The sequence below is a fragment of the Rattus norvegicus genome, chromosome 10, assembly GCF_036323735.1.
Source record: "Rattus norvegicus strain BN/NHsdMcwi chromosome 10, GRCr8, whole genome shotgun sequence".
Classification (NCBI taxonomy): Eukaryota; Metazoa; Chordata; class Mammalia; order Rodentia; family Muridae; genus Rattus; species Rattus norvegicus.
This window is the reverse complement of record NC_086028.1, coordinates 52,529,911-52,546,533: the sequence shown is the minus strand read 5'-3', so window position 1 is coordinate 52,546,533 and position 16,623 is coordinate 52,529,911. Positions and strand designations below refer to the sequence as shown.

Genomic DNA, 16,623 nt, shown 5'->3' with positions numbered 1-16,623 from the left:
GAGGTCAGAGTCCAGGGTCAGTCCATGTATAGTCTTTAGGTAGTGGCTTAGTCCCTGGAAGCTCTGGTTGCTTGGCATTGTTGTACATATGGGGTTCTCGGGGTTTTTTTAAATATAAGTTTCTTTGTTTATTATTTTAATTTTATCTCATCTTATTTTTTAAGAAAGGTCTTCATAGAGTTCCTAGGCTGACTCCAAATTCCTAGGCTTAAGAGACTTTTCTGCTTCAGCCTCCCAAGTAGCCAAGACATGGCATAGATCACTGTACCAGCCAGCCTTGCACGTTTTTGTGAGACAGGGTCTCCCCTGGCCTAAAGTGACATCAAACTTGATGTTCAGCCAAGAGTAGCCTTGAATCTCCAGCCTTCCTGCCTCTACTTTTCATATGCCGAGATGGATGTATCTTAGGGAGTGAAACAGCCATGTTCAGTCTCACATGGTTCTGGGATCAAGCTCAGGGCTTCATCAATGCTAGGCAAACACTACCGTCTTCCTCCCTGGTCTATCCTGGTGTCTCACACCCCTGCATCAGGACCAGTCTTTCGGAATGTATTATGGTTCACTAGGAAGGACATCATTAAGGTGCAAATGCACCACGTGAAGGGCAGCACAGCAGTCTACTTGCTCACCGTACACCTCTGAACACTCGCCCAGCAGTTCACAGGGGTTCAGAATAAAGCGGGTGGGGGAGGGAGAAGCCTGAGGTGTGAGGCAGAAAATCCAGGGGCTGGCAGGAAGGGGCTGGGGGACACCACACGTGGGGCTTTCAGGCAATAAACAGAAGCTTCCAGGTAGGAGGTTGGTAGCTCTCACCTGGGACCTGAATCCAACCAGCAATATATTTAATTTGTAATGTTTTCTGAAATGCTATCGACATTGGAAAAATGAGAGTCTACCCTATATCCTGATGTTTGGCTCCTTGGGGAAGTCTAAACCCCCAGCAGTGTTGGGACTGAATCATGGCTGCTAAGGGGGGGGATGGGCAGCTGGAGGACAGGATTAGCTGCAGTCTCCACCCTCCCTGTTGTCCACTTCCATTACTTGCTATCATTTATCCGTCACTGACTCTGAGTGTCATCTGTCCTTGTCCTCTCATGTCCAGCAGGCTTCATCCTTTGTCCTGCTCATGGGTAGCCCTTATTAGGTGAACCGTGCCCTGCACATAAGCATTCTTGTCAAGCTTACACTTCTGTGCTGTGTGCACGCACTCTGTGTTCACTTCACGTGCTCTCCTCCCCACTGAGCACCAGCTGCTTCATATTCGTCTCTGTTACCTGATTCACCCCACCTGATGCCCCAATGGAGCACTGTGCTCTCCCTGTGACTCTAACACATCCTATGACATGGTTCCCTGTTCTGTCCCAAGCAAAGCTACTGAAAGCATCCATATATATGTTTTCATATATGTTTCCCAAACCCTGATGGGAAACTTCCTTAGTCTACACCAAAACAAAATTGTTGGGAGCATAGGATATATAGATCCTCCCTCCCTCCCTCCCTCCTTCCCTCCCTCCTTCCCTCCCTCCCTCCTTCCCTCCCTCCCTCCCTTCCCTTTTATACAAGGTTCTTATGTAGCTCTGGCTCTCCTAGAACTTGTTATGTAGACCAGGCTGGCCCCAGGTTCACAGAGATCTGCCTGCCTCTGCCTTCTGAGTGTTGGAATTAAAGGCATGCGCAACTACTCCTGGACATTTTAGTTTTATGTGCATGGGTGTTTTGTCTGCGTGTGTGGACCTATGTATACCATGTGTGTGCGGTGCTTATAAAGTTCAGAAGAAGGCGTCAAATCCCCTGACTGGAATTACAGACTGTTGTAAACCACTTTAGAAGAGCAGCCAGAGCTCTTGACTGCTAAGCTGTCTCTCTAGCCACTAGATTCCTAATTGGACTAAGTAATGCCAACTGGCTTTCTCTACATCCCTCTAATAAAGCTTGAGGGTGCCTGTATCCAATCCTTGCTGTCAAGGAAATGCACAAGTTAGCAAGAGCCCCAGAGTTGAAGAGAGCTTGTGAAGGGGAGCTCAAGGATGAGGCGTCATTACTGGCAGCTGCTTGTTCTGTAGACCAGGGTGGCCCCAGTTCCCGCCTCCCACTTCTAGGTGATGAGTGAGGACTGGTGGAAAGCCTGAGGTGCACCCACCTTGTTCTCCGTGGCATGCTTTTCCTTCTCAACCTTAGTCAGGGTCAACTCCAGGTCGTCGATGTCTCTTTTGAGAGAAGAACACTTGTCTTCCAGGTTCCTCTTCTTGGCCACCAGCTCAGAATTCGTCTCTTCCTCCTCCTCCAGCCTCTCATTCAGCTCCTTGACCTTTGCCTCTAGTTGGATCTTGCTTTTGATGAGACCCTCGCACCGTTCCTCCGCATCCATTAGATTCTCTGTTTCCTGAAAGAGCCGGGGTCACTGTGAGTTCCGGTCAATTATTTGTAAACCCTGGGAAGAAAGGACCTGACCCTCTAAAAAGCCAACATCCAAGCCGAGCTGAGGAGTAGGCTGGGTGTACATGCACACAGGCATTTACTCGGATGTCACCCATGTGCTCTCTTAACCACTGAGGGCGTCATCATGGACAGCCAATCACTCAAAGTAATTTCACGCGAAGGCACTCATGCAGTTTCAGGTTCATTGTACACAAGAAAGCCTCTTCCTTCAGTCGAATACCACGTGATCCATGTCCTCCATGCTAGACAGAACAGATTGGTGTTTCTGAACGTCTACTTGCTACCTGTTAACATTCAACAGAAGGGGGCCATCCATGTGTCCTTGGCAACATGTGTCCTCCAGCAACAAACCAGGAGATTAAAAACACACACGACGCTCTCTTATTCCCTCTTACCCTCTTTTCCCCTTCTTGCTCTTTGCTCTTCTTCCACATGGGAACACACACACACACACACACACACACACACACACACACACACACACACACGACTAGGTGACTGAATTGGCCCATGACCCAGAAGACCGTAGTGAATCTTGATTATGGAACCGAGACTGGCTAATCATGTTCGTAAGCTAAAGCAGCTGACACCTTCCCATTGTAGAGCATTTAAAGCAATAGACACACAGTGCAGGGAAACGGATGGAATGAGACCGAGAAGATTCCTCGCCAGTGCTCTCCGAACCTCTCGATGCCTCAGCACACGCTGGGCACTGGACATGCGTCAAGGCCTCCGATTCCTTGACAACCATTCACTGTGAGTAGTGTTATGACATTCACTATGTATGGTATGTATGCATGCGTGTATGTATGTCATATGTATGTATGTTATGACATTCATTATGTATGGTGTGTATGCATGCATGTATGTATGTCATATGTATGTATGTTGTGACGTTCATTTTCAGATGTGAACATGAAGGCACACGAGAGAACTAACTGGGCTGAAGTCCTACCACTAACAAATGGGGAGTCTGGGAGGCTCGCCCAGCTGGCTCTAGGACTCCTGTCCTCTGAGCCTTGGAAGGCGGTGCTGCCCTGCCATGGAGAGCACTCTACTCAGGGGTGAGAGGAAGGGAGAGCACATGGTTGTAGGTAAGGGGAGATGCAAGGAAAGTCTCTGAGGGTTTTATTAAGGGAAAAAATACATTTCTTGGAGAGAAGGCAATTATGATACCAGAATATTGTGGCCTGTGAGTGTGGTTACATCCATACCCCCCATTTCTCTTGTAAAAATGAATTCTCTAAAAGAGTTTTCAGAGAATAATCATAGTTGAAAATCATGTGTGGAAAATTAATTTCTGTTTTCAGTTGGGTTATTTAATTTTAGTGATTTATTTTTATTGATACATTTAAAATGTGAATTTAAACATTTAAAAAGTGTTTTTATTTTATGTGTGTGAGTGGGTGTTTTGCTTGCTATGGAAGACCAGAGAGAGCATAAAATTACTCTGTCAACATGTCTGGGGAAATCAAGGACAGCCCTGCTCCTACTGACCGGGTAGTGCTGCAATACTTGGTAGGACCACTAGGTGGCACCACTGCCTCTTAAATAGAGAGCTAAGGGGGCCTTCCTGCTCCTTCACTGTCCTGGGAATCTGTTTTGCACCCTCCAGTAGAAGAAACTTACAGACTGGACTTGCAACTGGAGGTCGTTTTTTTCCTGGAGCAGGGAGACCATTTTCTCCTCCAGCTCCTTCCGACGAGCCTCAGATCTAGCCAGTTCTTCCTTGGCTCGTTCGAAATCCTCCTTCATGGTGGCCATCTCCTTCTCAGCCTCTGCACTCTTCAGCAGGGGCTTGATCTTGAAGAACAGGTTCATCCAGGGCCAGTGCTTGACGTTCATGAAGGAACGAACATTGTACTGGATGCAGAAGATGGCCTCCCTGTGCACCCACAGGACTCGGATTAATTACCAACAGTACTCGCTAGCTCGTTTTCCATTTGAAACCCTCCCCGACAAATCTCAGATCAGATTCTTCATCGGAACTCAGATGGGTAGAAGGGGGCACACCCAAGCTTTGCAGACCCCATGAGTCTATGTGAACGAGGGCACTGGAGGCAGCAGGAAAAGATTAAGAAGAAGGAAGGCTGAGCCCTCCATGCCAACTCCAATATGGGAACCAGGCCAGGGGCTTAACTCTGTCTAACCATAAAGACGCCACTGTGTGAGGTATTGAAGCTCTCTCTGCATGTGTCTGCTTTCCATGAATCTGTGAATGAAGGTGGGGTTCATTTCCCTGTCTCCAGTGCACAGGATGGCTACTCAGTCACGAAGCAGGAAGTGATTCCTAGCGCTGACTAGGAAGGGTGGGTAGGAGAGATGCCTTACCTCCTCTCCATCATTTTCTTGAACTCCACCCTCATCAGGTAGCCCCTGCACACTGCCTGTGTGCGTGTCATTAGGGTCACCAGCTTCTCGTCTCTCATCTCTTCCAAAAGCCCCAGGAGCCCAGCTTTGAAAAACACCTGCATTAAAAAGAGACGAGGCCAGCTATCACCTCAGCAGAGGTTCAGTCAGTCTCGCGACTGAACCTGTTTCTTCCCAGTTCCATCCTCCACACCCAGAGTTCATCCAGGCCTCACTTTCCAGTGGGTCAGGTCTCCAGATTTGCACCTCTTGGGCTGTTGGTAAGGCAGTGTGCTCTAAAGTAGCTTCCAGGTTTATTAGCCACTGGACTGGTTCTGCAGGGCCCACTTAAAGGCAATCAGGACAAACCCAGAGAATAACCACAGGGCAAAATTGTGCCCAGAATAGGAGCAAGACAGTGATATATATATCTGGGTGGCTGTGCGCAGGGCACATGCATGCACACACAGTGACCAGAAATCCTGTGGTTATAATTACCCTTCTCAAGCCATCTACCCTGGAACCTGTCCTATGTTCTATGCATTCTGAGTCTCTTTCTTCTCTTTGAGAGTCTCTCTTCTGACTCCCTCTAGGATATGAGGGTTCCCCTGCTTGCTGTTCTATTTTCTAACTTAAGCTTCTTGCCTCTTAAAGATCAGCACAGAACCAGAGCCCCCAGGCACTGTCCCAGGGCTCCTCTGCCTGGGCTGCATGACAAGGCTGTTCAAGTTGATCAGCAGGAGAAAGACCCTTCCTTCTGAGCACCAAACTAGCTGCAGGGTTGCAGGAGTCTCCAGCCACCTGTTCCTACCTTGGTATGGCCGAATCGGAACTGCTCTCGGTCCACATCAATGGAGTTCAGGAGCTTCTCAGAGGCGTTCTTGCTGTCAATGAACTGCCCTTCTGGGATGGCACTGGCATTAAGGATCCGGTACCTGAGGAGAAGAGACCGTGGTTCTGACCTCTCAGCAGGGTCTTGTACCTGAGACCAGACCTTCTAGAACCTTCTGCTCCATTCTTAAGAAGGTAAATACTGTTCTGCTAGCCTGGGAGAAGGGAGAGCCCAGAGACAGAAGCAGGAAGGAAGGAGGAAGATGGACTGAGCATGTAGCTCAGAAAATTTGCCTTCAGAGGCAATGGCTCTTCTCTGACCCGGAAGAGATATGAATTAAGCTGTGGCTTGGAGACCTCAGTCCTACTACCCCTCAGGGGGTCTGGACTTCTGGAAGGAAAGAGGTATTCTGGAGCAGTAGGTCTCAACTGGAAGATTCGGATCCCAGGTGTCACCTGGTAATGTCTGGTGCCTTTGGTGGTTACAGCACAGAAATGTGGCCTGTGGTTTGCAGCCAGCATCTTTGGGTAGAGATTAGAGATGCTGCTGGGATGCTCTAATGTACAAGAGCATCTCTATATAAAGGATCATAGGGCCCAAGTGTCCATCAGTCCTATGATGAGGCATCCTTTTTTAAAGTGACAGACCTAACCTGTCAGGTGACAGGTGACAATAGACCACTTTGGACATCCCAAAACTTACATTGGACATGGGCTTGTTCTTGTGGCAAAGTGACGCTTATAGAAAACCCTGAGAAGCTTGTTATTTTGCCAACCAAGGGTACTTTGAATGGAGTGTGTCTATAAAAGCTGTCCCCAGAGGAGATAGATATACGGAAAAGGTAACCTACCGTTGTTTGAAGTCAGCATAGAGGATTCGGCTGGGGAACCCTTTTCTGCAGATTCGGATGCCCTCCAGGACCCCATTGCAGCGCAGTTGGTGCATGACCAGGTAGTGGTCCATCACACCTGGGGAAAGCGCAGGGTGTGGGGCATTGGTGGCTTTTCACTATTTGTCTTGATGATCTGAGACACCATGGACTTCGTTAGTATCAACAGCATTTAAGTGTGTTGATACTCGCACCAAATGGGACTCTAGGAGTGACTGCAACTTGTATAACAAGCCTCGCAGAGGAAACTGCCCCAGTCTTCCTGGGAGACTCCAGCAGCCCGTGGCCATGAGAATAAGAGATTTATCCTGCCAGAGCCTTGGTGACTATGCTCTGAGGAAAGCAGGGGCATTTGGAAAGGGCCTGGGACTTCCCAGTAGACAACCTCATGAGACTTCCTGTCTCTGCTCAAGGGTGAAAATGTCTTAGGTGCAGAACCTGCAAAACCAGAGGTGAAACAAAATCGAGGCAGAAGGGAAGGTAGGAGATGGAGGCTGAGTGTAGGGGCCTGGTGGCCATCTGCTTAGCACCTGTCTCAGGAAGCGGGGGTCAAGTGGAAAAGTTAGAGGGCAGAGGAACCAGAGAAGCCAAGGCCGCTCTTGGTAGCCAGCCTGGCTAGAGGGTTAGAGAAAAGAGACTGTGGCCATGGTGGTTTCTCACTGCAAGCTTTCTAAAGTTGCTGGGGAGGGGCATAGCTCATTGTGGCTTTGACTTCATCTTATAGAGATTTCTAGAATGTCTACAGGTGTTCCCAGTTGCTCTGAAGAGAGCTTTATAAGTTTTCATAGCTTGACTGGAGCTGTAGCCACACCTAGGGCAGTAATTATCATCTTTGTGTGACCTGATACACGTTAGTCATTAACAGCAGCGCTCATCTTAGTCGCCTTAAGGCAGACTTTGTGCAGCTAGTGGCTACACCATACTGTGCAGATGTAGAACACTGTCATCGCTGCCCAAAGGTTCTCTGGGTGGGAATTCCCTGCAGAAAGATCGGTAAAGACTGAGGAGGAAATATCTCTATCAGAATTCCAGATGGATTTGTGCAGGCAACCACAGACATTTCCCCCTCCCTCATTTCCTCCTGGTTTTGATTCCTTTCCCTTTCGATGGTTAATGGCTTCATTTTATCTTGAATAGAAAAATCCATTAAGGGACTCTTAAGATTCTCATGGTCTTAGGGTACTGTTGAAATTTCTCTGCCAGCCTAATCAAAGAATGAGTTATTCTTGTTGGCAAATTTCCAACATTTCTATTTCTTGGTGATATTAGAGAAATGTTTAAATATATAAATAAACTTTATTTCTTTAGTAACACATTAGTATTCATTTCTCTTGATTTTATAGCATGCAATATTCGTGGTTTATATTTTTCATTTTCACATCTCCTCTTAGTATCCACTGAGTTTTTAATTTTAACAGAGGCACAAGGCTCCCAAACCCCATGGGAGAGAGAGAGCTCATCGCCCAGACGTGTGGGAAATCTTGAGACTGCAGGGCAGGAGAGACCGCCACTTCTGCCCACCTTTGCCCACATCCCTGGCCCAAGAGGAAACTGTATAGGGCCTCTGAGCACAGGAAGATAAGGGCACTCAAGCTGCAGGAGCCCTACAGTCCAGACTTGAACGGACTTGGTCAAATAGCCCCCTGCACCCAAATCCCATGGGAGGGAAAGCTGGACCTTCAGAGGGGCAGACACGCCTGGGAAACCAGAGGAGACTACTCTCTGCCCACATTTCTGACTCTAAAGGAAAACACCTAGTGCCAGCAGGGCTCCTTGCACACAGGGACCCAGAAGTAGGGGCAGGCCCTTCTGGTTCCTGCCCACAGGGACAGCTGAAAGCCAGGGGACAGGAACAACTACATGCCTGAAAGCAGAACACGCTGTTCCCATAACTGGCTGAAAGAAAACAGGTCTACAGCACTCCTGACACACAGGCCTATAGGACAGTCAAGCCACTGTCAGAAATAGCAAAACAAGGTAGCACCAGAGACAACCTGATGGCAAGAGGCAAGCGCAGGAACCCAAGCAAAAGAAACCAATTCTACATGGTATCATCAGAGCTCAATTCTCCCACCAAATCAAACACTGAATATCCAAACACACCAGAAAAGCAAGGTCTAGATTTAAAATCACATTTGATCATGATGATGGAGGACTTTAAGAAAGACATAAGGAACTCCCTTAGAGAAATGCAGGAAAACACAAGTAAAAAAGTAGAAGCCCTTAGAGAAGAAACACAAAAATCCCTGAAAGAATTACAGGAAAACACAATCAAACAGGCGAAGGAATTGAAAATGGAAATAGAAACAATAAAGAAAGCACAAAGGGAGACAACCCTGAATATAGAAAACCAAAGGAAGAGACAAGGAGCCGTAGATACAAGCATCACCAACAGAATACAAGAGATAGAAGAGAGAATCTCAGGAGCAGAAGATTCCATAGAGATCATTGACACAACTGTCAAAGGTAATGTAAAACTGAAAAAGCTACTGGCCCAAAACATACAGGAAATCCAGGACACAGGATAATAGGTATAGAAGAGAGTGAAGACTCCCAACTCAAAGGACCAGTAAATATCTTCAACAAAATCATAGAAGAAAACTTCCCTAACCTAAAGAAAGAGATGCCCATAAATGTACAAGAAGCCTACAGAACTCAAAATAGACTGGACCAGAAAAGAAACTCCTCCCATCACATAATAGTCAAAACACCAAATGTACAAAACAAAGAAAGAATATTAAAAGCAGTAAGGGAAAAGGGCCAAGTAATATATAAAGCAGACCTATCAAAATTACACCAGACTTCTTACCAGAGACTATGAAAGCCAGAAGATCCTGGACAGATGTCATATAGACCCTAAGAGAACACAAATGCTAGCCCAAGTTACTGTATCTATCAAAACTTTCAATTAATATAGATGGAGAAACCAAGATATTCCATGACAAAACCAAATTTATACAATATCTTTCTACAAATCCAGCCCTACAAAGGATAATGAATGGTAAAGCCCAACACAAGGAGGCAAGCTACACCCTAGAAAAAGCAAGAAACTAATTGTTTTGCAACAAAACAAAGAGAAGACAAGCACACAAACATAATCTCACCTCCAAATATGAAGATAACAGGAAGCAACAGTCTCTATTCCTTACTATCTCTGACCATCAAAATGGAATCAATTCCCCAATAAAAATACACAGATTAACAAACTGGATACGTAATGAGGACCCAGCATATTGTTGCCTACAGGAAACACACCTCAGAGACAAAGACAGACACTACCTCAGAGTAAAAGGCTGGAAAACAACTTTCCAAGCAAATGGTCTGAAGAAGCAAGCTGGGGTAGCCATTCTAATATCGAATAAAATCAATTTTCAACCAAAAGTCATCAAAAAAGATAAGAAAGGACACTTCATATTCATCAAAGGAAAAAAAATCCATCAAGATGAACTCTCAATTCTAAATATCTATGCTCCAAATACAATGGCACCTACATACATAAAAGAAACCTTACTAAAGCTCAAAGCACACATTGCACCTCACACAATAATAGTAGGAGATTTCAACACCCAACTCTCATCAATGGACAGATCATGGAAACAGAAATTAAACAGAGACATAGACCGAATAACAGAAGTTATGGATGAAATGGACTTAACAGATATTTATAGAACATTCTATCCTAAAACAAAAGGATATACCTTCTCCTCATCACCTCATGGTACTTTCTCCAAAATTGACCATATAATGGGGAACAAAACAGGCCTCAACAGATACAGAAAGATAGAAATGATCCCATGCATCCTGTCAGACCACTGCGGGCTAAAGCTGGTCAATAACAATAAGGAAAGAACACCCAAATATTCATGGAAGTTGAACAATGCTCTACTCAATGATACCTGGTCAAGAAAGAAATAAAGATAGAAATTAAAGACTTTTTAGAATTTAATGAAAAGGAAGGTACAACATACCAAACTTATGGGACACAATGAAAGCTGTGCTAAGAGGAAAACTCATAGCTGTGAGTGCCTGCAGAAAGAAACAGGAGAGAGCATATATCAGCAGCTTGACAGCACACCTAAAAGCTCTAGAAAAAAAAGAAGGGAGGAGTAAAAGGCAGGAAATAATCAAACTCAGAGCTGAAATCAACCAAGTAGAAACAAAAAGGACTATACAAAGAATCAACAGAACCAAAACCTGGTTCTTTGAGAAAATCAACAAGATAGATAAACTCTTAGCCAGACTAACCAGAGGACACAGAGAATGTGTCCAAATCAACAAAATCAGAAATAAAAAGGGAGACATAACAACAAAATCAGAGGAAATTAAAAACATCATCAGATCCTACTACAAAAGCCTATATTCAACAAAACTTGAAAATCTGGAGGAAATGGACAATTTCCTAGGCAGATACCAGGTACCGAAGTTAAATTAGGAACAGATAAACCATTTAAACAACCCCATAACTCCTAAAGAAATAGAAGCAGTCATTAAAATTCTCCCAAATGAAAAGAGCCTAGGTTCAGAAGGGTTCAGTGCAGAGTTCTATCAGACCTTCATAGAAGACCTCATACCAATACTATCCAAACTATTCCACAAAATTGAAACAGATGGAGCCCTACCGAATTCCTTCTATCAAGCCACAATTACTCTTATACCTAAACCACACAAAGACCCAACAAAAAAAGAGAACTTCAGACCAATTTCCCTTATGAATATCGATGCAAAAATACTCAATAAAATTCTTGCAAATCAAATTCAAGATCACATCAAAGCAATCATCCATCATGATCAAGTAGGCTTCATCCCAGGCATGCAGGGATGGTTTAATGTATGGAAAAACATCAATGTAATCCACTACATAAATAAACTGAAAGATAAAAACCACATGATCATTTCATTAGATGCTGAGAAAGCATTTGAAAAAATTCAACACTCCTTCATGATAAAAGTCCTGGACAAGACTGAACACCTAGTGAACCTGATTGTTGGGGGGAGGGTAGTAATGGTGGGGGGATGGGGAGGGGAAGCCCATATAGACAGGGAGAGGGAGGGGCTAGGGGATGTTGGCCTGGAAACCGGGAAGGGGAATAACAATCGAAATGTAAATAAGAAATACTCAAGTTAATAAAGATAAAAAAAAAAAAAGACCTGGACAGAACAGGAATTCAAGGCCCATACCTAAACATAGTAAAAGGCATATACAGCAAACCAATGGCTAACATTGAACTAAATGGAGAGAAACTTGAAGCAATCCCACTAAAATCGGGGACTAGACAATGCTGCCCCTCTCTCCCAACTTATTCAATATAGTTCTCGAAGTTCTAGCCAGAGCAATCAGACAACAAAAGGAGATCAAAGGGATACAGATTGGAAAGGAAGTCAAAATATCACTATTTGCAGATGATATGATAGTATATTTAAGTGATCCCAAAAGTTCCACCAGAGAACTACTAAAGCTGATAAACACCTTCAGCAAAGTGGCTGGGTATAAAATTAACTCAAATAAATCAGTAGCCTTCCTCTACACAAAAGAGAAACAAGCTGAGAAAGAAATTAGGGAAATGGCAACCTTCATAATAGTCCCAAATAATATAAAATACATCGGTGTGACTTTAACCAAGCAAGTGAAAGATCTGTATGATAAGAACTTCAATCCTCTGAAGGAAGAAATTGAAGACGATCTCAGGAGATGGAAAGATCTCCCATGCTCATGGATTGGCAGGATTAATATAGTAAAAATGGCCATTTTACTAAAAGTGATCTACAGATTCAATGCAATCCCCATCAAAATTCCAATCCAATTCTTCATAGAGTTAGACAGAACAATTTGCAAATTCATCCGGAATAACAAAAAATCGAAGATAGCTAAAACTATCCTCAACATAAAAGGACTTCCGGGGGAATCACTATCCCTGAACTCAAGCAGTATTACAAAGCAATAGTGATAAAAACTGTATGATATTGGTACAGGGACAGGCAGATGGACCAGTGCAATAGAATTGAGGACCCATAAATGAACCCGCACACCTATGGTCACTTGATTTTTGACAAAGGAGCCAAAACCATCCAGTGGAAAAAAGATAGCATTTTCAGCAAACGGTGCTGGTTCAACTGGAGGCCAGCATGTAGAAGAATACAGATCAATCCATTCTTATCACCCTGTACAAAGTTTAAGTCCAAGTGGATCAAGGACCTCCACATCAAACCAGATGCACTCAAACTAATAGAAGAAAAAGTGGGGAAGCATCTCAAACACATGGGCACTGTAGAAAACTTCCTGAACAAAACAGCAATGGCTTATGTTCTAAGATCAAGAATCAACAAATGGGATCTCATAAAACTACAAAGCTTCTGTAAGGCAAAGGACACTGTTGTTAGGACAAAATGGCAACCAACAGATTAGGAAAAGATCTTTACCAATCCTACAACTGATAGGCTTATATCCAAAATATACAAAGAACTCACGAAGTTAGACCGCAGGGAGACAAATAACCCTATTAAAAATGGGGTTCAGAGCTAAACAAAGAATTCAGCTGAGGAATGTCGAATGGCTGAGAAGCACCTAAGGAAATGTTCAACATCTTTAGTCATAAGGGAAATGCAAATCAAAACAACCTTTAGATTCCACCTCACACCAGTCAGAATAGCTAAGATCAAAAACTCTGGCGACAGCAGATGCTGGTGAGGATGTGGAGAAAGAGGAACACTCCTCCATTGTTGGTGGGATTGCAGACTCATACAACCATTCTGGAAATCAGTCTAGAGGTTCCTCAGAAAATTGGACGTGCACTACCTGAGGACCCAGCTATACCTCTCTTGGACATATACCCAAAAGATGGTCCATATAACAAACATATAACAAAGACACATGCTCCACATTTTCATAGCAGCCTTATTTATAATAGCCAGAAGCTGGAAAGAACCCAGATGCCCTTCAACAGAGGAATGGATACAGAAAATGTGGTACATATACACAACGGAATACTACTCAGCTATCAAAAACAATGATTTTATGAAATTCATAGGCAAATGGATGGAACTGGAAAATATCATCCTGAGTGAGGTAACCCAATCACAGAAAAACACACATGGTATGCACTCATTGATACGTGGATATTAGCCCAAATGCTTGAATTACCCACAGAACACATGAAACTCAAGAGGGATGACCAAAATGCGGCTGCTTCACTCCTTCTTTAAAAGGGGAACAAGAATACCCTTAGGAGGGGATAGGGAGGCACAGTTTAGAACAGAGGCTGAAGGAACACCCCATTCAGAGCCTGCCCCACATGTGGCCCATACATATACAGCCACCAAAGATAAGCCACTAGATAAGATGGATGAAGCAGAGAAGTGAAGGCTGACAGGAACCGGATGTAGATCTCTCCTGAGAGACACAGCCAGAATACGGCAAATACATAGGCGAATGCCAGCAGCAAACCACTGAACTGAGAACGGGACCCCGTTGAAGGAATCAGAGAAAGGTCTGAAAGAGCTGAAGGGGCTTGAGAACTCATATGAACAACAATGCCAAGCAACCAGAGCTTCCAGGGACTAAGCCACTACCCAAAGATTATACATGGACTGACCCTGGACTCCGACTGCATAGGTAGCAATGAATAGCCTAGTAAGAGCACCAGTGGAAGGGGAAGCCCTGGGTCCTGCCAAGACTGGAGCCCCAGTGAACGGTATTCTTGCAGGGAGGATGGTAATGGGGGGAGGATGGGGAGGGGAAGCCCATATAGAAGGGGAGGGGAGGGGTTAGGGGGATGTTGGCATGGAAACCGGGAAAGAGAATAACATTTCAAATGTAAATAATACCCAATTTAATAAAGATGGAAAAAAAAGAAGAAAAAAGAACAGAGGCACAAAACTTTAAGGTCATGCATATTGATGAGACACAGTATATTTCAATACGTGAATGTGATTCCTACAGGTTCAAATCCCAACTGTGCTATTTACTGACTGCATGCATGAAAGGGGACCTTCGTGTCTTAAAAAAAAAAATAAGGGCGTGATGCTCCCAGATGTGAGTTGATGAGAAGATGTTTTGTAGCTGGGAGGGAGAGCAGAGACACAGAACTGGAATGGTTCAGACTGAACTTGGCCAGCAGACTGAACTGGGCCATGGAGCTTGGGGAGCGAGAGAGGAAGAGAAGAGAGAGGGGGCAAAGAGAGTTCCCTGGAAACCCAGAGACCAAGAAGCCAAGAGACCAAGTGAATCCTAGTCAAAATGGCTGGGTTATAGATGAGTTCAAGAAGCTAGGGGAAGGGAAGTAAGGCTCAGGGCCTCAGGAGGTTGGGGTAGGGTAAGAAGTGCTAAGAGGAGCCAGGACTCTCTAACAGTACAACCAGCGCTGAGAGAGACCAACGTGCAGTGACTCACTTTGATTGTCAAGTTGGTACCCCAGGCATAGTTAATGGAGAAGCTATCCATCCAGTCTCTTTTGCCATAGATAAGGAGAATGACTGCTCCTCTCAGCAGGCAGAAACTATCTTCTTAAAAGCCAGGACTTTTTTCTAAATGCTGGACTTTGGAAAAAGGAATTTCTTGAAATCTAACATGTCTCTACTTCTTCACTTGTAGAATATGGAGAATAGTAGCTTCTACCACAGAAGGTATAGGTATGAGTTGATGTGAGTAACAGGAGGAAAGCAGCCCTGAGCCCGTGGAAAGGAGCCCCTGGGCATGTCATTGTTGTGATCTGAGGCAAGAAGACAGGGTCAAGGATATAACTCCTGGAGAGTCAAGGGCAGGGAGGAAGGCAGAAGAACACAGCATCTGGAAGAACACTTAAAACCATCATCTTGTGATGGTCCCATCAGGGCAGGGGCCATGCAAGACAGAGGCCTTTTCTAAAACTCCACAGAAGAATCTTATGGTGGGACAGGATACTGTGGGAGACTTTGAAAGGCAGTGACAGAGCAGAGGCTAGATTCTGTTGTCCCAGGTGCCTCTCACGGAAGCTCATTAGGAATTTGAGTTGAGTTCTGCCAGGGATCGTGCTGTCTTGGCTCCCAGGCCTATGGACGCACTCTCCAGACGGCCCATGCATAGTCCTGTATTGCCTTGGTAAGAATACGTCGAACCTGCTTTTCTTTTTTCTTTTTCCCTTTTGGGTTTTGAGACAGGGTCTTGTCGCGCCGCCTCAGCTGATAACAAACTACAACCTTTTGGCTCAGACTTAGGGACTCTGGGATTGGCAGTGTGCACCTTTGTGCCCATGTTCTGAACTTTAAATGGTTTCCTGAGCCACCGTCTCCTCTCCTCTTTCCAACCCAACCTTAGGAATTTTGCACACGTTTTAGTGAGAACTGTTCTCTTCAAATAACAACTCCCCGGGAGAGTCACTCACCAGGAGTCTTGGTCTCATTGGGAATCAGGCATCGCACGAAGTGAGGATGGGTGCTCCTTAGGTTGGTCATCAGTTTGTTTAAGTTCTCCTGGGATACAGATAAAAGCAAGCACATTTCTCTCAGCGCACACCATTTTACTCAGCAGAGAAACACGTGAAAGAGGAAGGTGCCAAAGGAGAAACCACGTACCCTGAACACAGCCGACACGGTCTGGAAAGAGGAGCCCTTCTTCTTGCCGCCTTTCTTGCCTCCTGTAGAGTCACCTGCAGAGAGACACACAGAGCTGGGGTCAGGAGCAATGCTGGGGGCCTAGGGGCAGGATCTGTACCCAGTGACAAGAGTATTGGCTGTATTGGCCCAAGTCTGTTGGGCTGTTCTCAGCTCACACCTAAGCTGCCCAGACATGGGAATACTCAACCTTATCACTATGCTAATGGCTGGGGTGGGCTGAGGTGACATTTAGCTGAGTCTTGGTGCAGAGAGAGACAGTCCTCTTCATGGGGAATCTGACATTTAGTCCAATGGGTTGAGGCATTCTTCTTCATGATTGGAATCTCTCTCATGTGTTTACCCCTTTTATTATTCATAATTTTATTTTTTGGTTTTGAGCCTGGGTCTTGCTATGTAGCCCAGGCTGGCTTTGAACTTGCAGCAATCCTTCTGCCTCTACTACCCCAGTGCTGGGATCGTAGGAATGGGCCTCATTATCCTGGAATCTGCCTTCATTAGGAAGAAACTGAAAAGGACAAAATGATAT

The 16,623-nt window shown here is 44.9% G+C and overlaps 1 protein-coding gene across 1 annotated transcript in view; it reads right to left on the bottom strand.

The window, feature by feature from the left end:
• The window catches only part of Myh13 (myosin heavy chain 13), a 56,179-nt gene that overhangs the window by 21,418 nt on the left and 18,138 nt on the right, over positions 1 to 16,623 (bottom strand). Inside the window, exons 15-21 of the mRNA NM_001427462.1 lie at positions 16,056 to 16,129; positions 15,866 to 15,953; positions 6,471 to 6,588; positions 5,600 to 5,723; positions 4,771 to 4,907; positions 4,069 to 4,324; positions 2,141 to 2,383 (exon numbers count right to left, since the gene is read on the bottom strand). Coding sequence (NP_001414391.1) covers positions 2,141 to 2,383; positions 4,069 to 4,324; positions 4,771 to 4,907; positions 5,600 to 5,723; positions 6,471 to 6,588; positions 15,866 to 15,953; positions 16,056 to 16,129 — 1,040 coding nt within the window. The remainder of the gene's footprint in view (positions 1 to 2,140; positions 2,384 to 4,068; positions 4,325 to 4,770; positions 4,908 to 5,599; positions 5,724 to 6,470; positions 6,589 to 15,865; positions 15,954 to 16,055; positions 16,130 to 16,623) is intronic.